Consider the following 19,231-nt stretch of genomic DNA (forward strand, 5'->3'; position numbering starts at 1 on the left):
TACTGTAATCTTTTTTATTGTTCTCTTTTAGGTGTAAGCAGATGAGCTATTCCGATGATCTGCCTCAAATTGCCGTGGTCTTCATCTTTGTAAATGAAGCCTTATCTGTAATTCTACGGTCTGTGCACAGTGTGGTCAACCACACTCCATCTCATCTCCTGAAAGAGATCATTCTTGTAGATGATAATAGTGACAATGGTAAGTGTCTGTTACAAATGAGAACACACCTCCCATTCATCATATATAAGTCAGTTCCGTCTGGTTGCATTAGAAAGATTATTATAAGGTGCTGCAGGATTGAAAGTGCAAAATAAGCTATTAAAAAACAAAAACATACTCCTTAACCTCCAATCACTGAGTAGGTGAAATTGTGTGTTTGAAGGCAGTCTACTCCCTGCAACTATTACAAGATAATCCAAGGAGTCAGGTACAAATCGGCTTCTCCTTATTTCAACTGAATTAACTTTTTATATCAATAAAATGATTATTCTGTGCAATTCCACTGTATTAAAAAAAATAATATGATAGTCCACTTCCCCTTGTAGATTAGCAAATCATGATTTGTGTTTGTAAATGTAGTATTGACAACTTTTTGCAGCACTTTACAGAGAATAGTAAAATGCTGACATAGTCCCCATCCCACCATCTAATGTCTCTACCAGAATCACAAACAATAAAGGACCAATTTTTGGTGGAGGCCACTTTGTTCCCTGGTATGCTTTTGGTTTGTGGGAGTAAACCAGAGCAAATACAAACAGACACAGAGAGAACATTAACATTTCCAAAGAGATTGTGCTCTTAGTAGGAATTAAACTCAAGTCAGGATCCTAGATCGAAAAAGGCCACTGTGAAACCCTACCATAAGTTCACCCATCAGTGAATAACTCAAAATAAAAATAGGTATAATCCGAAAAGCCTCTATAATTAATTCACTCGTTTATGCAATTGTTTTGAATTGTGTTTAATTGATAGGATTGCAGCATCATTGGGAAAATTTGTATTTAAATACCAACACCACTAACCAATAACCAAATCATCAGCAATCATTATATATCCGGCAATGACACTTGTAGCGAGTCTGTTTTTTTGCATTTTCAACTCTTCTCATTTGACCATGAGCAATAAGAAGGATGTCACCCTCTTTCAACTTTAAAGTTATGGTGAGAGATTCCTAAACCAGCTAACTTATAAAAAGATAAATATTTTGTATCACCCAGTATGTGCCAATAATATCACGTAACCTAGCTCATATGATGCGTTAACATGTATGTGAATACTTTTGTATGTAGACCTAAAATGATTTCCAAACACTTCCCTCAGAAAACAAGAATAATTAATCCCAATAATACATCCTATACATATATTCTAACTGAAAATGACATGTCCAAAAGCTAGCTAGGCACATTGACAATGAAGCCAGAAACCTTTCACGATGTTCAAAGTGGGCAGACAATGTTATAATCCCTGCTGCTTATTTCATAACATTGCTCACAAGGTATTCAGTCTCAACTCATCTTTTATATCAGAGATACAAAAGCACTTTTTTTTGCACCTACCAGCTCATGTTCCTTAAAGGTGTACTGTTTGGCCAAAATAATAATATTGCTCCTAATAATAATATTATATTATTACTGAAAGTATAATTTTGTATGATAGGAACCCTGCCATTGAGCAATAGATTATGTGTACATCGGTAACAATTTTTGTCATAAAAAATTGTCAAATCTAACTTGAAATATTGAAATCTTCCCAATGATAAACTAATTATTTGGTTTGGGGATCATCGTTTTGTTTCCTTTTGCTAAAGTTATTCATTAAAGGTTTATACTGTGCTAGAGTCAGCTTAATTTGAGTTGTCTATGTTGTTCCATGAAACCATCCAAATTGAGCAGGCCCTTCATAGCTACTGTGATCAGGACTGCATATCTTCCCAGGCATTCTGGGTCTCCCTTCCAAAAGGAGGACACTGCAGTAGGGCAAATTATGAGTGCTTTAAAATGAGCAAACTATGTTTCATTTAATGGGCATTTATATTTTATTTATTTTCAAATGGGGAATTTATGAACAGCAACAATCTGTATAATTCAGGCTCAAATATAAGAGGCACATGAAACTAGGTTGTCATTGATCAATAGGATTAGCAGAGCTAGGAAGCCTGATGCACAGAATCAATGCTGTGAAATTAAAGATTATATTCCAGCAGGTTCTTTCACCTGTGTCTACCTAAATGATTTTTATGTTTGACTGTATTTTTTCTGGCAACAATCAGCTATTTAATGACAACTACCTAGACACCCACTGGGCTCTCCTAGGTCACCTTATGGGTCATGTGGTGTTGGACTGTAATGAACCTATAATCTGTACAATACCTTAGTTATCTAAATGATGATAACAAGGAGAAACTACTTCATAAATCTTAGCACCATTGTTCCATGAATGAACAATATGGACAAAGATAGAAAAAAAGTTTAAATATTAATAGGAAAAAGAACAACATCACAAAAAATAAAAACCAGAAAAAGGAGTTAATAAAAAACTAATTAGGATTACTAAAAGTTAATGGCTACATAGGAACATATTTTACTGGGAAAAAAAGTAAACATTTTTTATTTAATATTTGTCTAAAAATTGCAAGTGGTTTACTGATTTTGTACATTATATGCAGACCAAAGGACAACGAATACGAATACTTATAGCAGCACTTATAAATGAAGGCTGTTAACTGTTTGCAAACTTCAATCACACATGACTCATTGTCAGCACTCCAGAGCCATAGAGAAAGATTTGACTGTTCAGCTGACAGACTAGACAAACGTTTACGATTCCTTCCACACTGGTATTCTTAAAAACACGTTTTGCATTTTGAAAAACGCATATCACATTTTTGACGTGTTTTCAATACATTATTGGTGAGTTTTCTGTATTCCTGACTCCCAGCATGTACTTGTGTAACCTGCACATGTAACTAAAAAAATGCAGTGAAAATTCACCGCGTGTGTTTTTTTTAATGCGTTTTCCATTATTTCAGTGGGGGGAGGGGTGTATTTTTGTGCGCATGGCCCACAAATTCAGCATGCAGGACTTTTAAAAATGCACCACACCCACAGCAAATTGGTATGAAGAGTTTAGGTTTTGAAGGGATACATTTTCATGCATACCAAAAGAGCATCAAAAACTGAAAAGTGTGAAAGGACCCTTAATTACCTGCTCTGTTTATTGGAAGCCACTGTCAGTGCTCCATGTACAGAAAGCAGGACAAATGACAAAATGACCTTATGCAGCTATCCCTGTGTAATCTGCTGAACTCTGCAGTCAGTTCCTATCCAGGCTCTACTAGCCAAATCAAACACAGAATAATCATGATCCTTTCCAATTATCCACTTTATTTTAAATTTTATATTTTCCATATTTCTAGAGAAAAAATCAAATCTATTAAAATAATAAAATCATAGATTATTGCAATAATTTTTTCAAACTGGCTAGTTTTTTTACACTACCAAAACATTATCACTTTGCAGTTATTCACAATTATAAAACATTGTTTTAAAATATGTAGAAAATAGGTTTAGCTACTGAAAATGTATTTAAACAAATATGGTTTCAAAAAATATTTTACAGAAAATATTAAAATATATAATATTAAACTGTCATGAACTATTTTCTTTGTTTCACTTTATAGTTGAACTGAAATTCAACTTGGACCAGTATGTGAATAAAAGATATCCAGGTCTTGTAAAAATAGTCCGTAATACAAGAAGAGAAGGACTAATTCGTGCTCGCATACAAGGATGGAAGGCAGCCAGTGCACCAATTGTTGGATTTTTTGATGCTCATGTGGAGTTCAATACTGGATGGTGAGAGAAAAAATATGACAGTGTAAACCTTGCAATCAACATGCTGAATGAATACATTGCTTGACAGATTGTTTTAATTACTGCCAGGCATCTTGTCGCGCACACAATGGGCAGTACAATAATCAGACATGTGTATGGCTTATTAAGGACAAACACGCCTCAAATACAACTGTTATTTCATTAACTTCCCTAGCGGTTTGATTATGTCAGTATTTCTGTGCTAAAAGCGGTACATTTTTTTGCATGGAAATATGTATTTTTTTTATTGTAGGCCTGTAATTTTTTAGGAATAACTCACTGAAATCTGTCCGAACAAGAGTCTAGTAAACATTAGGATAAAACTTGAAACACAAAATCATAAATTATAATTTAATAAATGATCATAAAAATAATAATATAATAATAAATTTAATTAAATAATATAATCAAACCAAAAACACTGAAATTTGAAATATAGCGCCAAGTTCGCACATCGCTGAGCAAAGTCGCAAAATTGTTTTCAATGTCTGATGACGAATTTTCCCACAAATCATTATCGCTCAATTCTGCAAGTGGTTCTGATTTACTATCGCTGTTCTCTAGCTGGTCTAAAACCTCTTTTGACCTAAAGGGACGCTTTTTGGACACCATGGACTTTTCTCAGTTTCCAGGCAGAAAGAACAATCAAAATGCAGGCAGGGCACAGGACAAAGCACTAGGGACAAAATGTATGTGAAATGGTTTGATACAGTAATGTTTTACTATGTCAAATTCGTTTATTAGAAAATTACAGTTTCTAAAATTGTTTAAATTTGCCACCGGTTCCGGCGCCCGTACGTCCCGACGCTCGCAGGGACCAGAACACGGAAGCCAGATGCCGGCAACAGCCGGAGGAGATGGCCGCGGACGCTGCAGGGGATGCAACGTGGGAGCGAAGGACAAGGTAAGCTCTGCAGGGAATCCCTGAGCAACGCCGCATGGTAAGCCCGAGTGTAGCTCGGGGTTACCGCTTTTGGTACTGAAACTTTACCCTAAGCTACACTCGGGAATACCGCTAGGGAGGTTAAATATCTTCTACTGCTTACCAAACAATGAAGCTGAACTCCAGGAAAACTGCCTTATGATTATTATACAGTATTTATAAAGCGCCAATGGTTCGCTCAGCGCTGTACATTACAAAGGGGGACAGAACAATACCAATACAATGCAAAACATGAGGGGATTGAGGGCCCTGCTCTTTTGAGCTTACAATCTAGCCTTATACCCTTTATTGCCAAAAGTATTGAGACACCTGCCTTTACACATACATGAACTTTAATGACATCCCAGTCTTAGTCCATAGGGTTCAATACTGAGTTGGAGCACACTTTGCAGCTATAACAGCTTCAACTCTTATGGGAATACTGTCCACAAGGTTTAGGAGTGTGTCTATCGGAATGTTTGACCATTCTTCCAGAAGTGCATTTGTAAGGCCAGGCACTGATGTCCCGAAGATGTCCTATCAGGTTGAGGTCAGGCCAGTCAAGTTCCTCCACCCCAAACTCACTCATCCATGTCTTTATGAACCTTGCTTTTTGCGCTGGTGTGCAGTCATGTTGGAACAGGAACTGTCTCCACAAAGTTAGGAGCATGAAATTGTCCAAAATGTCTTGGTATGTTGACGCCTTAAGAGTTCCCTTTGCTGGAACTAAGGGGTCAAGCCCAACCCATGAATAACAATAATCCCCCTCCACCAAACTCTACACTTGGCACAAAGCAATCAGGCAAGTACCGTTCTCCTGGCAACCACCAAACCCAGACACGTCCATCAGATTGCCAGACAGAGAAGCATGATTCATCACTCCAGAGAACATGTCTACTCTGCACTAGAGTCCAGTGGCGGCATGCTTTACACCACTGCATCTGACGCTTTGCATTGCACTTGGTGATGTAAGGCTTGGATGCAGATGCTCAGCCATGGAATCCCATTCCATGAAGCTCTGTATGCACTGTGCTAATCTGACAGCCACACAAAATTTGGAGGTCTTTAACTATTGACTTTGCAGACAGTTGGATACTTATGCGCACTTCAGCATGCGCTGATTCCACTCTGTCATTTTACGTGTTGCTTCCACTTTGTTATAATTCCACTTACAGTTGACCATCTAATATTTAGTAGCAAGGAAATTTCATGGATGGAAACATCCTTGCACAGGTGGAAGCCTATCACAGTATCGCGTTTAAATTTACTGAGCTCCTGAGAGTGACCCATTCTTTCACAAATGTTTGTAGAAGTTGTCTGAATGCCTAGGTGCTTGATTTTATACACCTGTGGCCATGGAGATGATTGGAACAGCAGAATCCAATGATTTTAAGGGGTGTCCCAATACTTTTGTCAATACTTTTGTATACTGTATATAATATACAGTATACAGTGCTGAGAAAATGTATTTGCCATCTTCCTGATTTTTTTTTAATTTTTTTTGTATATTTGTCACTTAATTGATTTGGATCATCAAACAAATTTTCATCTTACACAGAGATAAACCGGGATTATTACGTGTTGTGATCACTGCTAAAGGGTACCTCCAACTGTAAGCTGCTCCCTGTGTCCTAATACAATCTAGCAGAGGTTTTAATAGGCTACAGCAATGTAAAGTCTACAGAGATCTGGTAGTTGTATTGAGACTCCCTCAAAGTCCAGTGGACCCCACCTCCATGCAGCTCAGAGAATCGCTTCTTTTACAGTAAAAACTTAACTCTGCATAAAACATCTCTTGGTTCCACTTGAGAGGGATTGCAGATAGTAGGGACTCTGTGAACTCAATGGCAGTCTCAGGTGTATATTCAAGTAATGAATTAAAGTTTGCACTTACAGTAGAGTGTAGTCAGCCCCTGCAATGGCTTCTTAGAGACCCCGGCTACAGTTTTCCGCATCCTGCAGCTGCAGTTGCAAGGAGATCAGACGCCTGTGATGACTCCTCAACCTCAACACTTCAACCATAGTTGCCAAACATATAGAGGAGTCTGTATGTTGAGATTCTAAAGTTTGTATCCTTTGATCAGCTACAGCTACTGTTCTTTTAACAGCTTCAATCTCCTCTCTCAAAACTCCAGTAAAATGACTGATCATTTGCTGTAGTTGGAAGAGCCTGAAGGAGCTGTTTGATATCAATGTCCTCCGTAGGCAATATCCTCAACTCTGACAATGAGACAGTCCTCCCTCTAATAACCTCTCTGGAATCAGGGCTGATGAGGCTGATGAGGTAAAGACATATTTATCCATTAATGTTAAACCGGCTGTAGTAGAGACCTTTAAACTGCCAGTTGCTGGGCAGACCCCAGTCCCGGCCGTAATGACTGTATGGAGACTGTTGACCCTCTTTACCCATCTGTAGAGGCTCTTCATGCATCTGTGTCCATATTGGTAATTCTATGTCAGGTACTGCAGGGCTGCCTGCCAGTTGAGAAGGCTCTAGTGGTCCTGCTGCAATGGCGCCATATTGGATTCCAATGCTGAACAATGAGGCAGCCCCCATCCAGCTAGGTAACGGGTGATGTATGGGTGCTAAGGGGCACAGGCAGCTCCAAGTGTCTTCCCCTGCTTCCCCATTTCAGCATGGACTGACGGGTCAGCATAGAGTGGAGGTCTACTGCAAGAACCACCTTAGGGGAACACAGTTCAGGACAGGCTGTTCACACCGCCATGGCAAAGCCATGCGCCCCCCCCCCCCCCCACAGTTTTACATTACAGGACCCAGCACAACTTTCTCAGGTTTTCCAGTTTCTGGGATGTGAAACAATCGAGGTGCTCAATTGGCTAGCTGTGCAGGGTGCCCCCGAAGTATAAATCTCTGCTGAGCAGAGACTATAGGATCATAGGGGATCTTGTACACCTGTGTGGTTCTGGAGCTTTGGAAGGATTGTGTGTTACTCCTATTCTAGTCATACTGAAAGTACCTTACCACCTAGTTGAACTTGCTCAACTTTGCATATGGAATATAAGGTCGTTTAAGGTGCTGAAGGACTAAAATTGATACATGGGGCTCTAGGATGTCTTAAAGTTCACTAAAAGTTGGCAAGGTTTGACTACTAGGTGTTATTAGAGGTGTTGGGTGCTGATTGGTGAATAAGGGGGGGGGAAGGAAGGAAGAGACACCTATACCTTTAAAACCTGTAAGGATTCTTTGTTTTTCAGCTCAGGTGCAAAAGGGGAATGTGGCGTGTAGTTTTTTCTAACAATTCTCAATGTTTTTTCTAACTACTTATCGCCTAACTCATCATAGATTGGGGTATCCTGTCCCACCTTTCCCTTTTGGGAAGAGTTTCTGTTTGGAAGTGAGTGGGAGTTTGTGCCATATAGACACAAATAGCCTTATAACCTTGGCTATAGCCATATAGCCCTGCATCGAGCCTTGAAGGTTTGACCAGACATTGATAAAAATAACCATACCTTAAATCTCCTTGACCTCTTATAATGTGAAAGGGCTTAATAGCCCCATAAAAAGGTCTAGACTCCTGAGTGAGTTGTGGAGAATGAAAATGCATATTGTTTTTCTTCAGGAGACACACTTTAAAAAGAATAAAATACCAAAGTTGGGTGATTATAGATTCCCTAAGGCGTACCATAGTACATCTAACAGTTCTAAATCAAGAGAGGTCTCTATTTTGATCCCTAAACATACCCCATGGAGGTAATCATGAATTATCACTGATGAAGAAGGACATCTCCTTATAGTCCAAGGATTCCTTTGTGAGTGAAGCGTTACTCTGATTACTCTGGCTATATCTGCCGAATGAGGAACAGGTCATTAGTCTAGAACTATTATCTATAGTTGATCAACATAGGGAGGGCTTCCTTCTCATGGGAGGAGATTGTAATTTAACTTTAGACCAATGTTAGATGGGTAGTGGGGAGCTTCTCATATATCATAACTGAAAATTCATAAATTTAAATCAATTATTTATTCTCAACAGTTGGTGGACAGTTGGAGAACTCTTCCTACATACGGGAGAGATTACACTTTCTATTCTAATCATCATAAAACATATGCAAGAATAGATTATATTTTTATATCGCAGAGTGCTCTTCCTTACCTCTCCACTGTCTCTATTGGATCATTTACTTTATCAGATCAGGCCCCAACATCCTGCTCTCTCAAATTAGATGAAAATCTGCAACGGGATTGGCATTGGACATTGAATGAGACTCTCCTGCAAGACCTGATGTATACACATTAAATAGTACAAGATATTGATCTGTTCCTTTGCAAATAACGGTGCTACTGATGTTAGCCCTACTTGCTTATGAGAGACACATAAATGTGTCATTTGGGGCACTTTCATCAAGTTAGGATCCCATTGTAAGAAATTACTAAACTCTAAAATAGATTCTTTATTAACAGAAATCAGAAGACTAGAATAGATACACAAGAAATCTCAGGCACAAAGGATATGGGACCAATTAGTACAATTAAGAGATGAATTAAACTCTATCCTTAATGACAAAGTCAAACCAAAACTTGTCATTGAAGAGAATTTTACGTATTCGGGAATAAATCTAGTAAGTTGTTAGCTAATGCTCTGAGAACTGACAGGGTGAGAAATTGTATTCCACATATTAAAACGAAACGTGACACCTTGATGAAATTGGCAAAGGATATAGCATGTGTATTTAAGGAATATTATGTTTATAATTTTGAGGCGCAGAATACCTCCCCCCTGCAGGATGATAAATATTCTGCAGCACGGCAATATTTCCGGATTCGGGAATGCCATCATCATCTAATTCGGTCATCAAGGACTTAAATGCTTCAGTTTCGAAGAGCATTAGCCTTGATAAAGATAGGGAAGGCCCAGGGGCGGACAGTTGCACTTCGCTCTACTACAAGACCTTTGCAGACAAATTGGCCCCTTGGTTTGTGCAGCTTATTATTCTCTCAGAGATGGCTAATCACCATTAAGGGATATTCTTCAGGCCTATATGGCAGTTGTACCAAAAGAACAGAAAGATCTGGCAGTCTGCTCGAGTTATCAGCCTATATCACTGCTAAACATTGAATTGAAAATCCTTACTAAGATTCTTGCCTTAAGACTGATACAACATATACTGACACTTATTCACTATGATCAGGTGGGGTTCACTGTAGGGAGGCAAGGTAGGGATAATATACAATATGTACTAAATGTAATTCATTATACAACTTGCAAACACATAACTCTAGCGCTTTTATCTATTGAAGCAGAAAAAAACTTTTTCTAGGGCAGATTGGACTTTCGTAAAGGCTACTCTAAGTCACATAGATCTTGATGACGAAGGGATGTATAGCTGGATTTTTGTACTTTACTCCCCCAGCAAGGGTGAGGACCAATGAAGTGTTTCCTATGCAAAACAGTACTCGGCAAGGTTGCCCTTTATCCCCCATTATTTTTATACTTACTTTAGAACCCTTTTTCTGTAAGGTTAGAGCCCATCCAGATATACAGGGTAATCAGACGAAAAAGATGGTAGATCAATTAGCTGATGATTTGATTTTTTTCTATTTTCCCATTGATCTCCTTGCTCTTGCACTTGGTAGAACTGCATAGGTATGGCGTTCTTTCAAACTTTAAATTTAACTATTCGAAATCAGAAGTAATGGGTGTAACTATAAATATGACAGCAAAACAACATATACGTTTCCAATTTAACTTTAAATGGATGGACTCTCATATTCGTTAGTTACGTATGAATATCCCGAATAATCTACGTAAAATCTTTGAACTAAATTTTTCTCCACTGGTCCGTAAGCTTAAATGAGATTTCTGGCGATGGGACAAGGAATTGTTTACCTGGTTTAATTGCAACAACATCATTAAAATTAATGTTATGCCCAGACATATCTTTATTACAATCATTACCAATAAATAGCCTCAGGGCTTTTTAAGGACCTACGTGCTAGGTTTTTGAAGTTTATATGGGCAGGTAAACATGCAAGGGTACAGAGATCTATCTTGACTCTTCCTAAGACAAAAGTTGGTATCAGTTTCCCAGGTCCTTTAAAATATCACAAGACAGTACATTTGGGAAGAATACTCAATTGGTGCTCCAAAGGGGATAAAAAACAATGGGTAGATCTGGAACAGGCGGCCATGGGTACTCTGTTATCGGGACTCCCCTGGATGTCGGGATGACACCCCGATAGAGGCCATTCAACATCCTTTGGCTGGAGTTACCCTTAATATTTTTAGATCGGTATTTAAATACACTAATCTTTTATCTTCCCCTAGTCCTTTAACACCGATTTTGGGTAATCCGGCATTAAACCTGGACTTATTAATCCTTAATTTGATGTTTTAATTCGCCAGGACGTCTTTGGCTTGTTGCATTTCTTTCAAGCAAATCGACTCATGAAGAGTCAGGAAATTGTAAACAGCTTCTCCGACACTTTGGATTTTTGTCCGTTATGCTCAGTTAAGAAAAATATCCTCATTCCCTACCTGAGATGCTGAGACGTATCATAAGATTAGGGACCTTTCCTTGTTTAAACAGTCTTGTCTTGCAGGGGAACAAAGGAGACACTGGATGCTTCACCTGTACTCGTCACAGATTAAGGCCAATGCTCCACAGGACCTCCCTTTCCTTCAACACTGGGAAAGAGACTTACAAACTACCAGGTACAGCACTTATAATCAGTGGTGGATTCACAAAGCCCAGTCAGTGCTGCACCAATTTGTTCTACCTTCATCTCATAATAAGCACTTGTTTTCTTAAGGCCCGTAATTCTACGTTAATAAGACTTATTTCAGCTTGTGTTTCATCTATTATTTGATCCAAATTAAGTGAGTAGTTATTAAGTCTCCTCATTAATTCTATTCCCCATCCAGTCCATGTAGGAAACCATGACCAAGCCTGGTCTTCTACCTTGAACAAATCTCTCTTATATCTATGTTTCAGAGGATACCAGGGATGATTACTGGCCAATAGGGCATCACTATGTTCTTCTCCCATAACATTCATCACTGGTACCAAAGTGGCCAAATAGCACCAACCCTTCTGATCCCGGGGAATCCAAACTTTCCCACAGCACACCTGGACTCCCTGAGTAAAAGCTACTGATTGGCTTTTCCATCCTGTGCTTACATTGGAGTCAGGGTAACCTACTAGAGCTAAATTAATAAAAACTCGCCCTAATCCGTAATGTTTCGGGTGATCTTTTTGGTCAATTTTGTTTTAATATTATTCTCCCATTCTCCCTCAGTTGTATTTATTTGTATAAAATGACCACCTGTAGGTTCCTTCCCAGTAATAATTAATTTAGATTTACTACAAAACTCTTCCCCTTCTCTCGACCCCTTACCCAGATGAAAACACCATTTGGGTTTCATAACGACCCCCAATACCTCAAATTTAGGTTGGGTGGTAACATTAGTTAATATAATACTCAGGTTACCCTCCAACATAGTTGTGACATGTAGGGATACTGCATATATGGGTATGCTCATAGTTTCAGGGTGGAGCATGCTACAAACCCAACAACTTTTAAACCCCGAGAATTTAGCATACTTATATTTAAACTTCAGTAATGACATGTTTTCAGTTGTAGACCTCTTCTGTCTACAGTAGTTACAGGTACGGTACACCCAAAATTAGCAACCACTTTGTTTCCCTTTTGAACATGTAACAGAAAACCCTCATTCCATTTAAAAGTTAGTGCCTGACTACACTCATCCATAATGCAACATGTAAAGTTGTGTGTAGTACTAATGTCTATTTGACATTGACCTTTAAAAGGAATCAGATGGGTATATGTTTGTTTAGCTCCTTTTACCAGATGTGATTCAGATGGGCTATTCCATGTTAATGTAGTACATGACTTATTCTCATCCGGTTGTGATAAGGTACAACCCCCCCACCCATCCTGAACTCCTAGAGACTTTCTGAACCACTGGCCCCTTTCTATCATATGAATTCTTCAATAGAAACCAGACTGGGACAATGATCATATTCACTATTGATAAGATAATAATCAGGTTCTTCCAGTCCTCACGGGGATCCAGTAGGATGGGTAGTTCTTGGCTCCTTCTTCTGTTGGTGGATCAGCTTGATTGTGTCTCTCATCTTAGGAAATCCTTTTGACTCTTGATGCATGGATCCAGGTGCCTGATCCTTCAGTAAGAACAGCTGTCTGTGTAATGGCCACGATCATTGTAGGTTCTCCAAACTGGGGTCTTACCTTTGGATCCAGTCTTCGGATCACCACTTGATCACCTACCTCGAAGGGGTGGGTTGGTTGATCTGCGGGTAAAAGAAAAGAGGCAGCAACATCACCATATTCACTATTCAACTTCTCACATAATGCTTTTACATATTCTGCCTGTATCACCTCTAAATCTCCTTTCTGCCACAGAGGGGGCTGCTGTTTAGTCCAAGGGGTGGGGAATGGTCTGCCCATCAGTATCTTAAAGGGAGACAACTTACTCCGTTTATGAGGTGTCATCCTTATTTCAGACAGTATAGCAGGTAACACAGCTGGCCAATTCTTCAGAGTCCCTCCCATGGCTTTCACTAATTTATCCTTAATTGTCCGATTCATTCTTTCCACTACTCCAGAACTCTGAGGGTGGTAGGGAATATGGAGCTTCCATTGAATACTCAAAGCCTTTGAGACTTCCTGAGTCACTGCTGCACTAAAAGCTGGTCCCTGATCGCTTTCTATGAACAAAGGACAACAAATCATCTAGGGATGATTTCCTTACACAAAACCTTGACCACTGTCTTTGGTGTTTCATTCCTACATGGGAAAGCTTCCGGCCAACCTGAAAATCTGTCTACTACCACCAACAGCCTATCTCCTTCTTTAGATTTAGGGAGATGTGTAAAGTCTATCTGTAGATGTGTGAACGGTGCCTCAGGGGGCATTAAATGCTCATGTTTCCCATGCTGGCCATTCCCAGGGTTGTTTTGTAAACAACTAAGGCACCTTCCCAATGTCTCCTGCACTAGAACATGGAGAAACCATACACAAAATCGTTTGCGCATTTCTTTTTCCACTAACTGTTTTCCCTTATGACCCACACCATGAAAATGTTGAATGAATAATAGTTTCTGGTTTTGGTTGTTGACATATTGCTGCCACTCTCCTTGGGCTCAGCCTCCTCTGACCCTCAGACAATAAAAATCCTAGGTACTCTACTTGTGGTGCCACAAACTGCATCTTTTTGCGAGAGACTTTCCCTGATCAGCCAGAAACCATAACAATGACAATGAATCAGCCTGACACGCCTTCTTGCTCACAGAACTAAGCAGTAAGTCATCCACGTATTGGATAAGTACTGAACCATGGGTGGGTACCCAGTCATTGAGCATGGATCTACTGGCCATGGTATATGCTGCCAGCGAGTCTACATAACCCTGAGGGAGACGGGTCCAGGTTAGCCTCTCCCCTTGAAAACAAAAAGCTTGTGTGTCCGGGTCAACTGGGACACTAAACAAATGCATTTGACAGATCAATTACTGTAAAATGTGTGGCGTTGGCAGGTATAGCATTTACCAAGGTTGGTATGCCTGGGACTACAGGGCCAATAGGAATGAACAGATCATTAATCTCCCTGAGATCTTGTACTAATCTCCACTCACCATTGGGCTTTTTTACCGGATTATTGGGGGTATTGTAGGGGTATACTACCGGCTTCAGTATTCCCCTCTTTTTAAAATCCTCCACAATAGGTTTAAGTCCATCTATTTTATCTTTGGATAGTGGGTATTGTTTATGATTAACAGGGTTCCTGGTTTTAAGTGTGGTTTTATACAGTGTGCAGTCAATGAGGCCTGCATCTGTTGTGCTCTTAGTCCATAGGTTTTCAGGGAGCTTACGTTAATCATGATCCATGGCTGGACAGATTAGGAAAGGTGTGTCCAATTGCATACCTTCCTCCATGATAGACATCATGACTTTAAGGTCCGCTAACAAATCTCGGCCCAATAGGGACACAGGGCAATGCGGGAGCACATGAAATTTATGGTACCAGACCTGTCCATCTTTTGTTTGTACCGGGAGGGGAGGTGTAATGCAAGTGAGGGTTTCCTTTCCCTCGATCCCTATTGATCGAGTGTTACTCGAGTAAATATCCAGATGGGGTCCCATACTTACAGTGCCATTGGTTTAAAAATTCCTTATTTAATGTTGAGGCAGTGGCCCCTGTGTCCACTAAAAAAGTGCAGGGGACTTCCCCCACTGTAAGTGTAATCATGGGATTTTCCGAAAATGTATCAGAACAACTAAAAGATGGAAACAAAGGCACTGTTGAGGAAGCATGCTCTAGCGGGCCCTGGCCTCCCTATTTATTTTTATTAGTCCAGTCCACATTGTACCTGGGGCGTTGTCCCTCAGGATACTGTTGCTGACCTCGTCTATTGGCGGCTGCCTGTTCCCTTCTCACCGCATCAAACTGTGTCTCCTCATCCGTGGGCTCCCTTCTCTGAAACTGTGCTCCTGGAGCAGTACACTCCCGATGGAAATGCCCCTTCTCCCCACAATTGTAACATCGTAGGACCCGTTTAAAGGGCCGACGCTGGTACTGACACCGCTCCCGGGGTCTTTCCTACCAGTCATCCCTATGTGCCAGTGCCTGTACTTGGGGCTTCTTTGTTCCCTTCTCATAAATTATTGCTGCATCTTTACTAAGAATCCATTTTTCAAATTCTAGTGCAGATTTGTCTTCCCAACCATCATACAATTGTCTAATTGCTAAACTAACATATGGTAGTGCCCCATTCATCCAAGATTGGATAAAAAGTGATCTGCACTCTCTACCAATCAGATCCATTCCCCCTTACTCCAACCAGACTTTCTTAAACCATTTAATAAAGTCAGTAGCAGTCTCTGTGATGTTTTGCCGACATGCTACTATTGGAGCAAATGATTTCCTTTGTTTGTACAGCCTAAACAATTCACATGTCACCTCCTCCCATACAGCACCCCATTGTGCTCCAGTATGTAAAGGATATTTATCTACTCCCTGTGATGTGTCCCACTTTTTGTAACCAACGCCATCTTCATTGTTAAAAATCCTACAATTTTCCCATTTAAACTCTCCTGTAATATCTCCCAATACTTTCTCAATTATCAATCTGCAATCTTCCATCGTATAGTTCCTTCCTACACATGTCCTCTTTAGCCAGGATACCTCCCCACTCGGAAATTTCCTCAGATTAGGACATCCCTGTACTATAGCGCCCAGCTCCTTGGGATCTATTGCCTTTAACCACTTGCCTACCAGGCACTTATACCCCCTTATTTACCAGGCCAATTTTCAGCTTTCAGCGCTGCCGCACTTTGATTGACAATTGCGCGGTCATGCAACATTGTACCCATATGAAATTTTGATCATTTTTTTCTCACAAATAGAGCTTTCTTTTGGTGGTATTTAATCGCCACTGGGCACTTTACATTTTGCGCTATAAATAAAAAAATTGCCAAAAATTTGAAAAAAAAAAAAGTTTCTTTGTTTCTATTATAAAATTTTTCAAACAGGTAATTTTTCTCCTTCACTGATGTGCGTTGATGAGGCAGCACTGATGGACACTGATAGGCAGCACTAAAGGGCACTGATAGGCAGTACTAATGAGGTGGCACGGATAGGCGGCACTGATAGACAGCACTAATGAGGTGTCACGGATAGGCGGCACTAATATGCAGCACTGATAGGCGGCACTGATAGGTGACACTGATGATGGGTACTGATAGACGGCACTGACTGGCATCACTGCTGGGCACTGACTGGCGGCACTGACTGGCACAACCGCTGGGCACTGACTGGCGGCACTGACTGGCACAACCGCTGGGCACTGACTGGTGGCACTGACTGGCAGCACTGCTGGGCTGCACTGGTGGGTGGCACTGGTGGGCAGCACTGGTGGGTGGGCACAGGTGGGTGGCACTGGTGGGCACAGGTGGGTGGGCACAGGTGGGTGGCACTGCTGGGCACAGGTAGGTGGCACTTCTGGGCACAGGTGTGTGACATTGCAGAGTGGCACAGGTGGGTGCACTGCTGGGCACAGGTGGGTGATCTGCTGGGCACAGATGGGCGGAGCTAGTGGGCGCAGTGCTGGGCACAGGTGGGCGGAACTTGCGGGTGGCACTGCTGGGCTCCGATCATCAGGGCACTGATCATCAGTGCCCTGATGATCGGTGCTGATCCCCGCTCTGACAACTGCCGGTTCTCGGCAGTACTTTCCTCACGATCTGACAGCGTGAGGAAAGTGCAGCCGAGAACCGGCACTTGCATTTCCCTCTGATCAGCGTGTCATTGGACATCGCTGATCACGTGGTAAAAGGCCGCTGTGATTGGCCTTTTACCACATCACGTGATCAGCTGTGTCCGTAGGACACAGCGAATACGGAGATCGCCGGGTGCGCGCCCCCTGGGGCGCACAGGAGAGCGCGTTCTGGGGGGACATCATATGCCGTCCACTCAGAACTGGCCGGACGCAGTGCAGCCGGCATTCGGCTATCTGCGGTCGGCAACAAGTTAAAATCAGCTGCTCCCCAATCATCATGAATGGAAAGGCTGAATTCATCATATCTAACTCAGCTGTCTCATCTTCAACTTCCTCCTTGTTACTTTCTGTTGACCTAAGAATTCTATCACTCTTTTCTACCTTCTTTCTCTTCCTCTTTACTTTCCTTTTACCCCTCTCAGTATCCCTTTGACTAACACTCCCAGTTTCCCCATCTGAGCCAGATTCTTCTGACTCCCCTGTATTTATCTGGGAAGCAGCAATAAGAACCTCTTCATCTTCATCTACTTCTTTTACCTGTGGGAGTGCTGGGAATAATGGGGCTGCATGTAGAGCTGTAGGGGCAGGACATGCCTCACTGTGTTTGTATGGTGGGGGGGGGGGGGGTGAGAAATCATTTGCTACAGTTAGAGTCTTATAGCCTGGTGCATACTTCAACCAATTCTTACCCCTTTCATACATATAATTCTTGTCCCAATCTGGATTTTCAGTCCCCTAGATACCTACCTGAGGCTGTTCATGCAAACACATTCCTCTAGTCATATCCATACACATAGTGTAATTTCCCCCTTCACAAGGAAAACTAGCTCCACCCAGTCTTTCTGACCATCCCACTAAATTGTTCACCCAGAGATTAACATAATAATAGTCATATGGAGATACCCTTGCTACATATTCTTTACATGTTTCATTTGAGGTAGATGTGTTCTTTACCTTCAGCTTTCTAGTTTTTCTTAATAGCTTAAGCAACTTTTGTGGCGGCACATGACGGGGTCCTTCCTTCTTACCTGAGAAATTACCCATAGCAGTAAATTAGTAAACCAACAGACAAGACAAAAAACAACAAAAACAAACTTTTTACAAATTATACAAAGTGCTGTGCCAGGTGTGTCCTGGTATTATTCCCCGAGCCGAGAATCCCTTAGTCTCGCTCTTAAAACTCCACCCACCAAATTTTCCTTAAGTTTGGAATAATGACCTCGGTAAAGAAAGTATTTAAAAAATAAAACTGTCACTTACCTTGGCAATTATCCCACTTCTGACACCACTGCAGGTAGGTAGGTGGTCTTTTCCCTGTTCCTTGGGGGCCCCCACAGGTACCAATGGTCACACCTGGACACAGCTACGAGATCTCGAAAAGGGAATGCACTGAAGTCACCTCAGTTGTGATTGCAAACACTTTAGCTTTATTGGCATAACATCAGGGTTTTTATACTGTAGCCTTTGGGCAGACACACCTTCAGACCATCCAGTCAAATAAATGTACATTATTTTTACCTTAACTCAACAATTATTTGTATGAGGTCTGCATTTACACTTTCACACCATATCTTGTCTAATGCCCAGACCATGGCTATAATGTGCAGCGCTGAGCAAACCTTTTGGCGCTATATAAATCCTGTATAATAATAATAATAATAATCTGGCCCAACGCCCAAGCTGTGGTTACAACTTTTCAGAAATGAGAGTAAAGCTTATCTCTTTTTTTGTAAAGTTTGCAAAAACACTTATTTCTACATAAAGCTGGAATAGACAGTTTTGTTAGTGTGTACAAATGTCATATATATGTGTATGTTAAACAAGCATCTTGTATTAGTGTATACAAAATGGATTTGGTTATATTCCAATAATCCTTTCAATTGGTACTGTATGTAGATAGGTCGCTGAATAGTAGAGAGGCATATATCATAAATTTCAACATTTATCTGTTATTTATCTATGTACATGTATAAGGAGTGTATATGCTTTTTTGTGGTTTGGATTATGATGTGTATTGTAGTTTACACACATGCTTGTTTTTGTATTCTTGGGAGAAATGTAAGGTGTATTTTCATACATATAAATAAAGAATGGGAAGGTAAAAAAAAAATAAAAAGATAACCCGCGTGAATACAAAATGCAGTTTTTAAATGATGAT

The 19,231-nt window shown here is 40.7% G+C and overlaps 1 protein-coding gene across 1 annotated transcript in view; it reads left to right on the top strand.

Annotated features, from left to right (window-relative positions):
* The window catches only part of GALNT9 (polypeptide N-acetylgalactosaminyltransferase 9), a 482,832-nt gene that overhangs the window by 206,077 nt on the left and 257,524 nt on the right, over nt 1-19,231 (top strand). Inside the window, exons 3-4 of the mRNA XM_089672443.1 lie at nt 32-198; nt 3,680-3,854. Coding sequence (XP_089528569.1) covers nt 32-198; nt 3,680-3,854 — 342 coding nt within the window. The remainder of the gene's footprint in view (nt 1-31; nt 199-3,679; nt 3,855-19,231) is intronic.

Source organism: Staurois parvus, unplaced genomic scaffold (genome assembly GCF_062004578.1).
Source record: "Staurois parvus isolate SC_StPar_1 unplaced genomic scaffold, SC_StPar_1.0 ptg000129l, whole genome shotgun sequence".
Lineage (NCBI taxonomy): Eukaryota > Metazoa > Chordata > Amphibia > Anura > Ranidae > Staurois > Staurois parvus.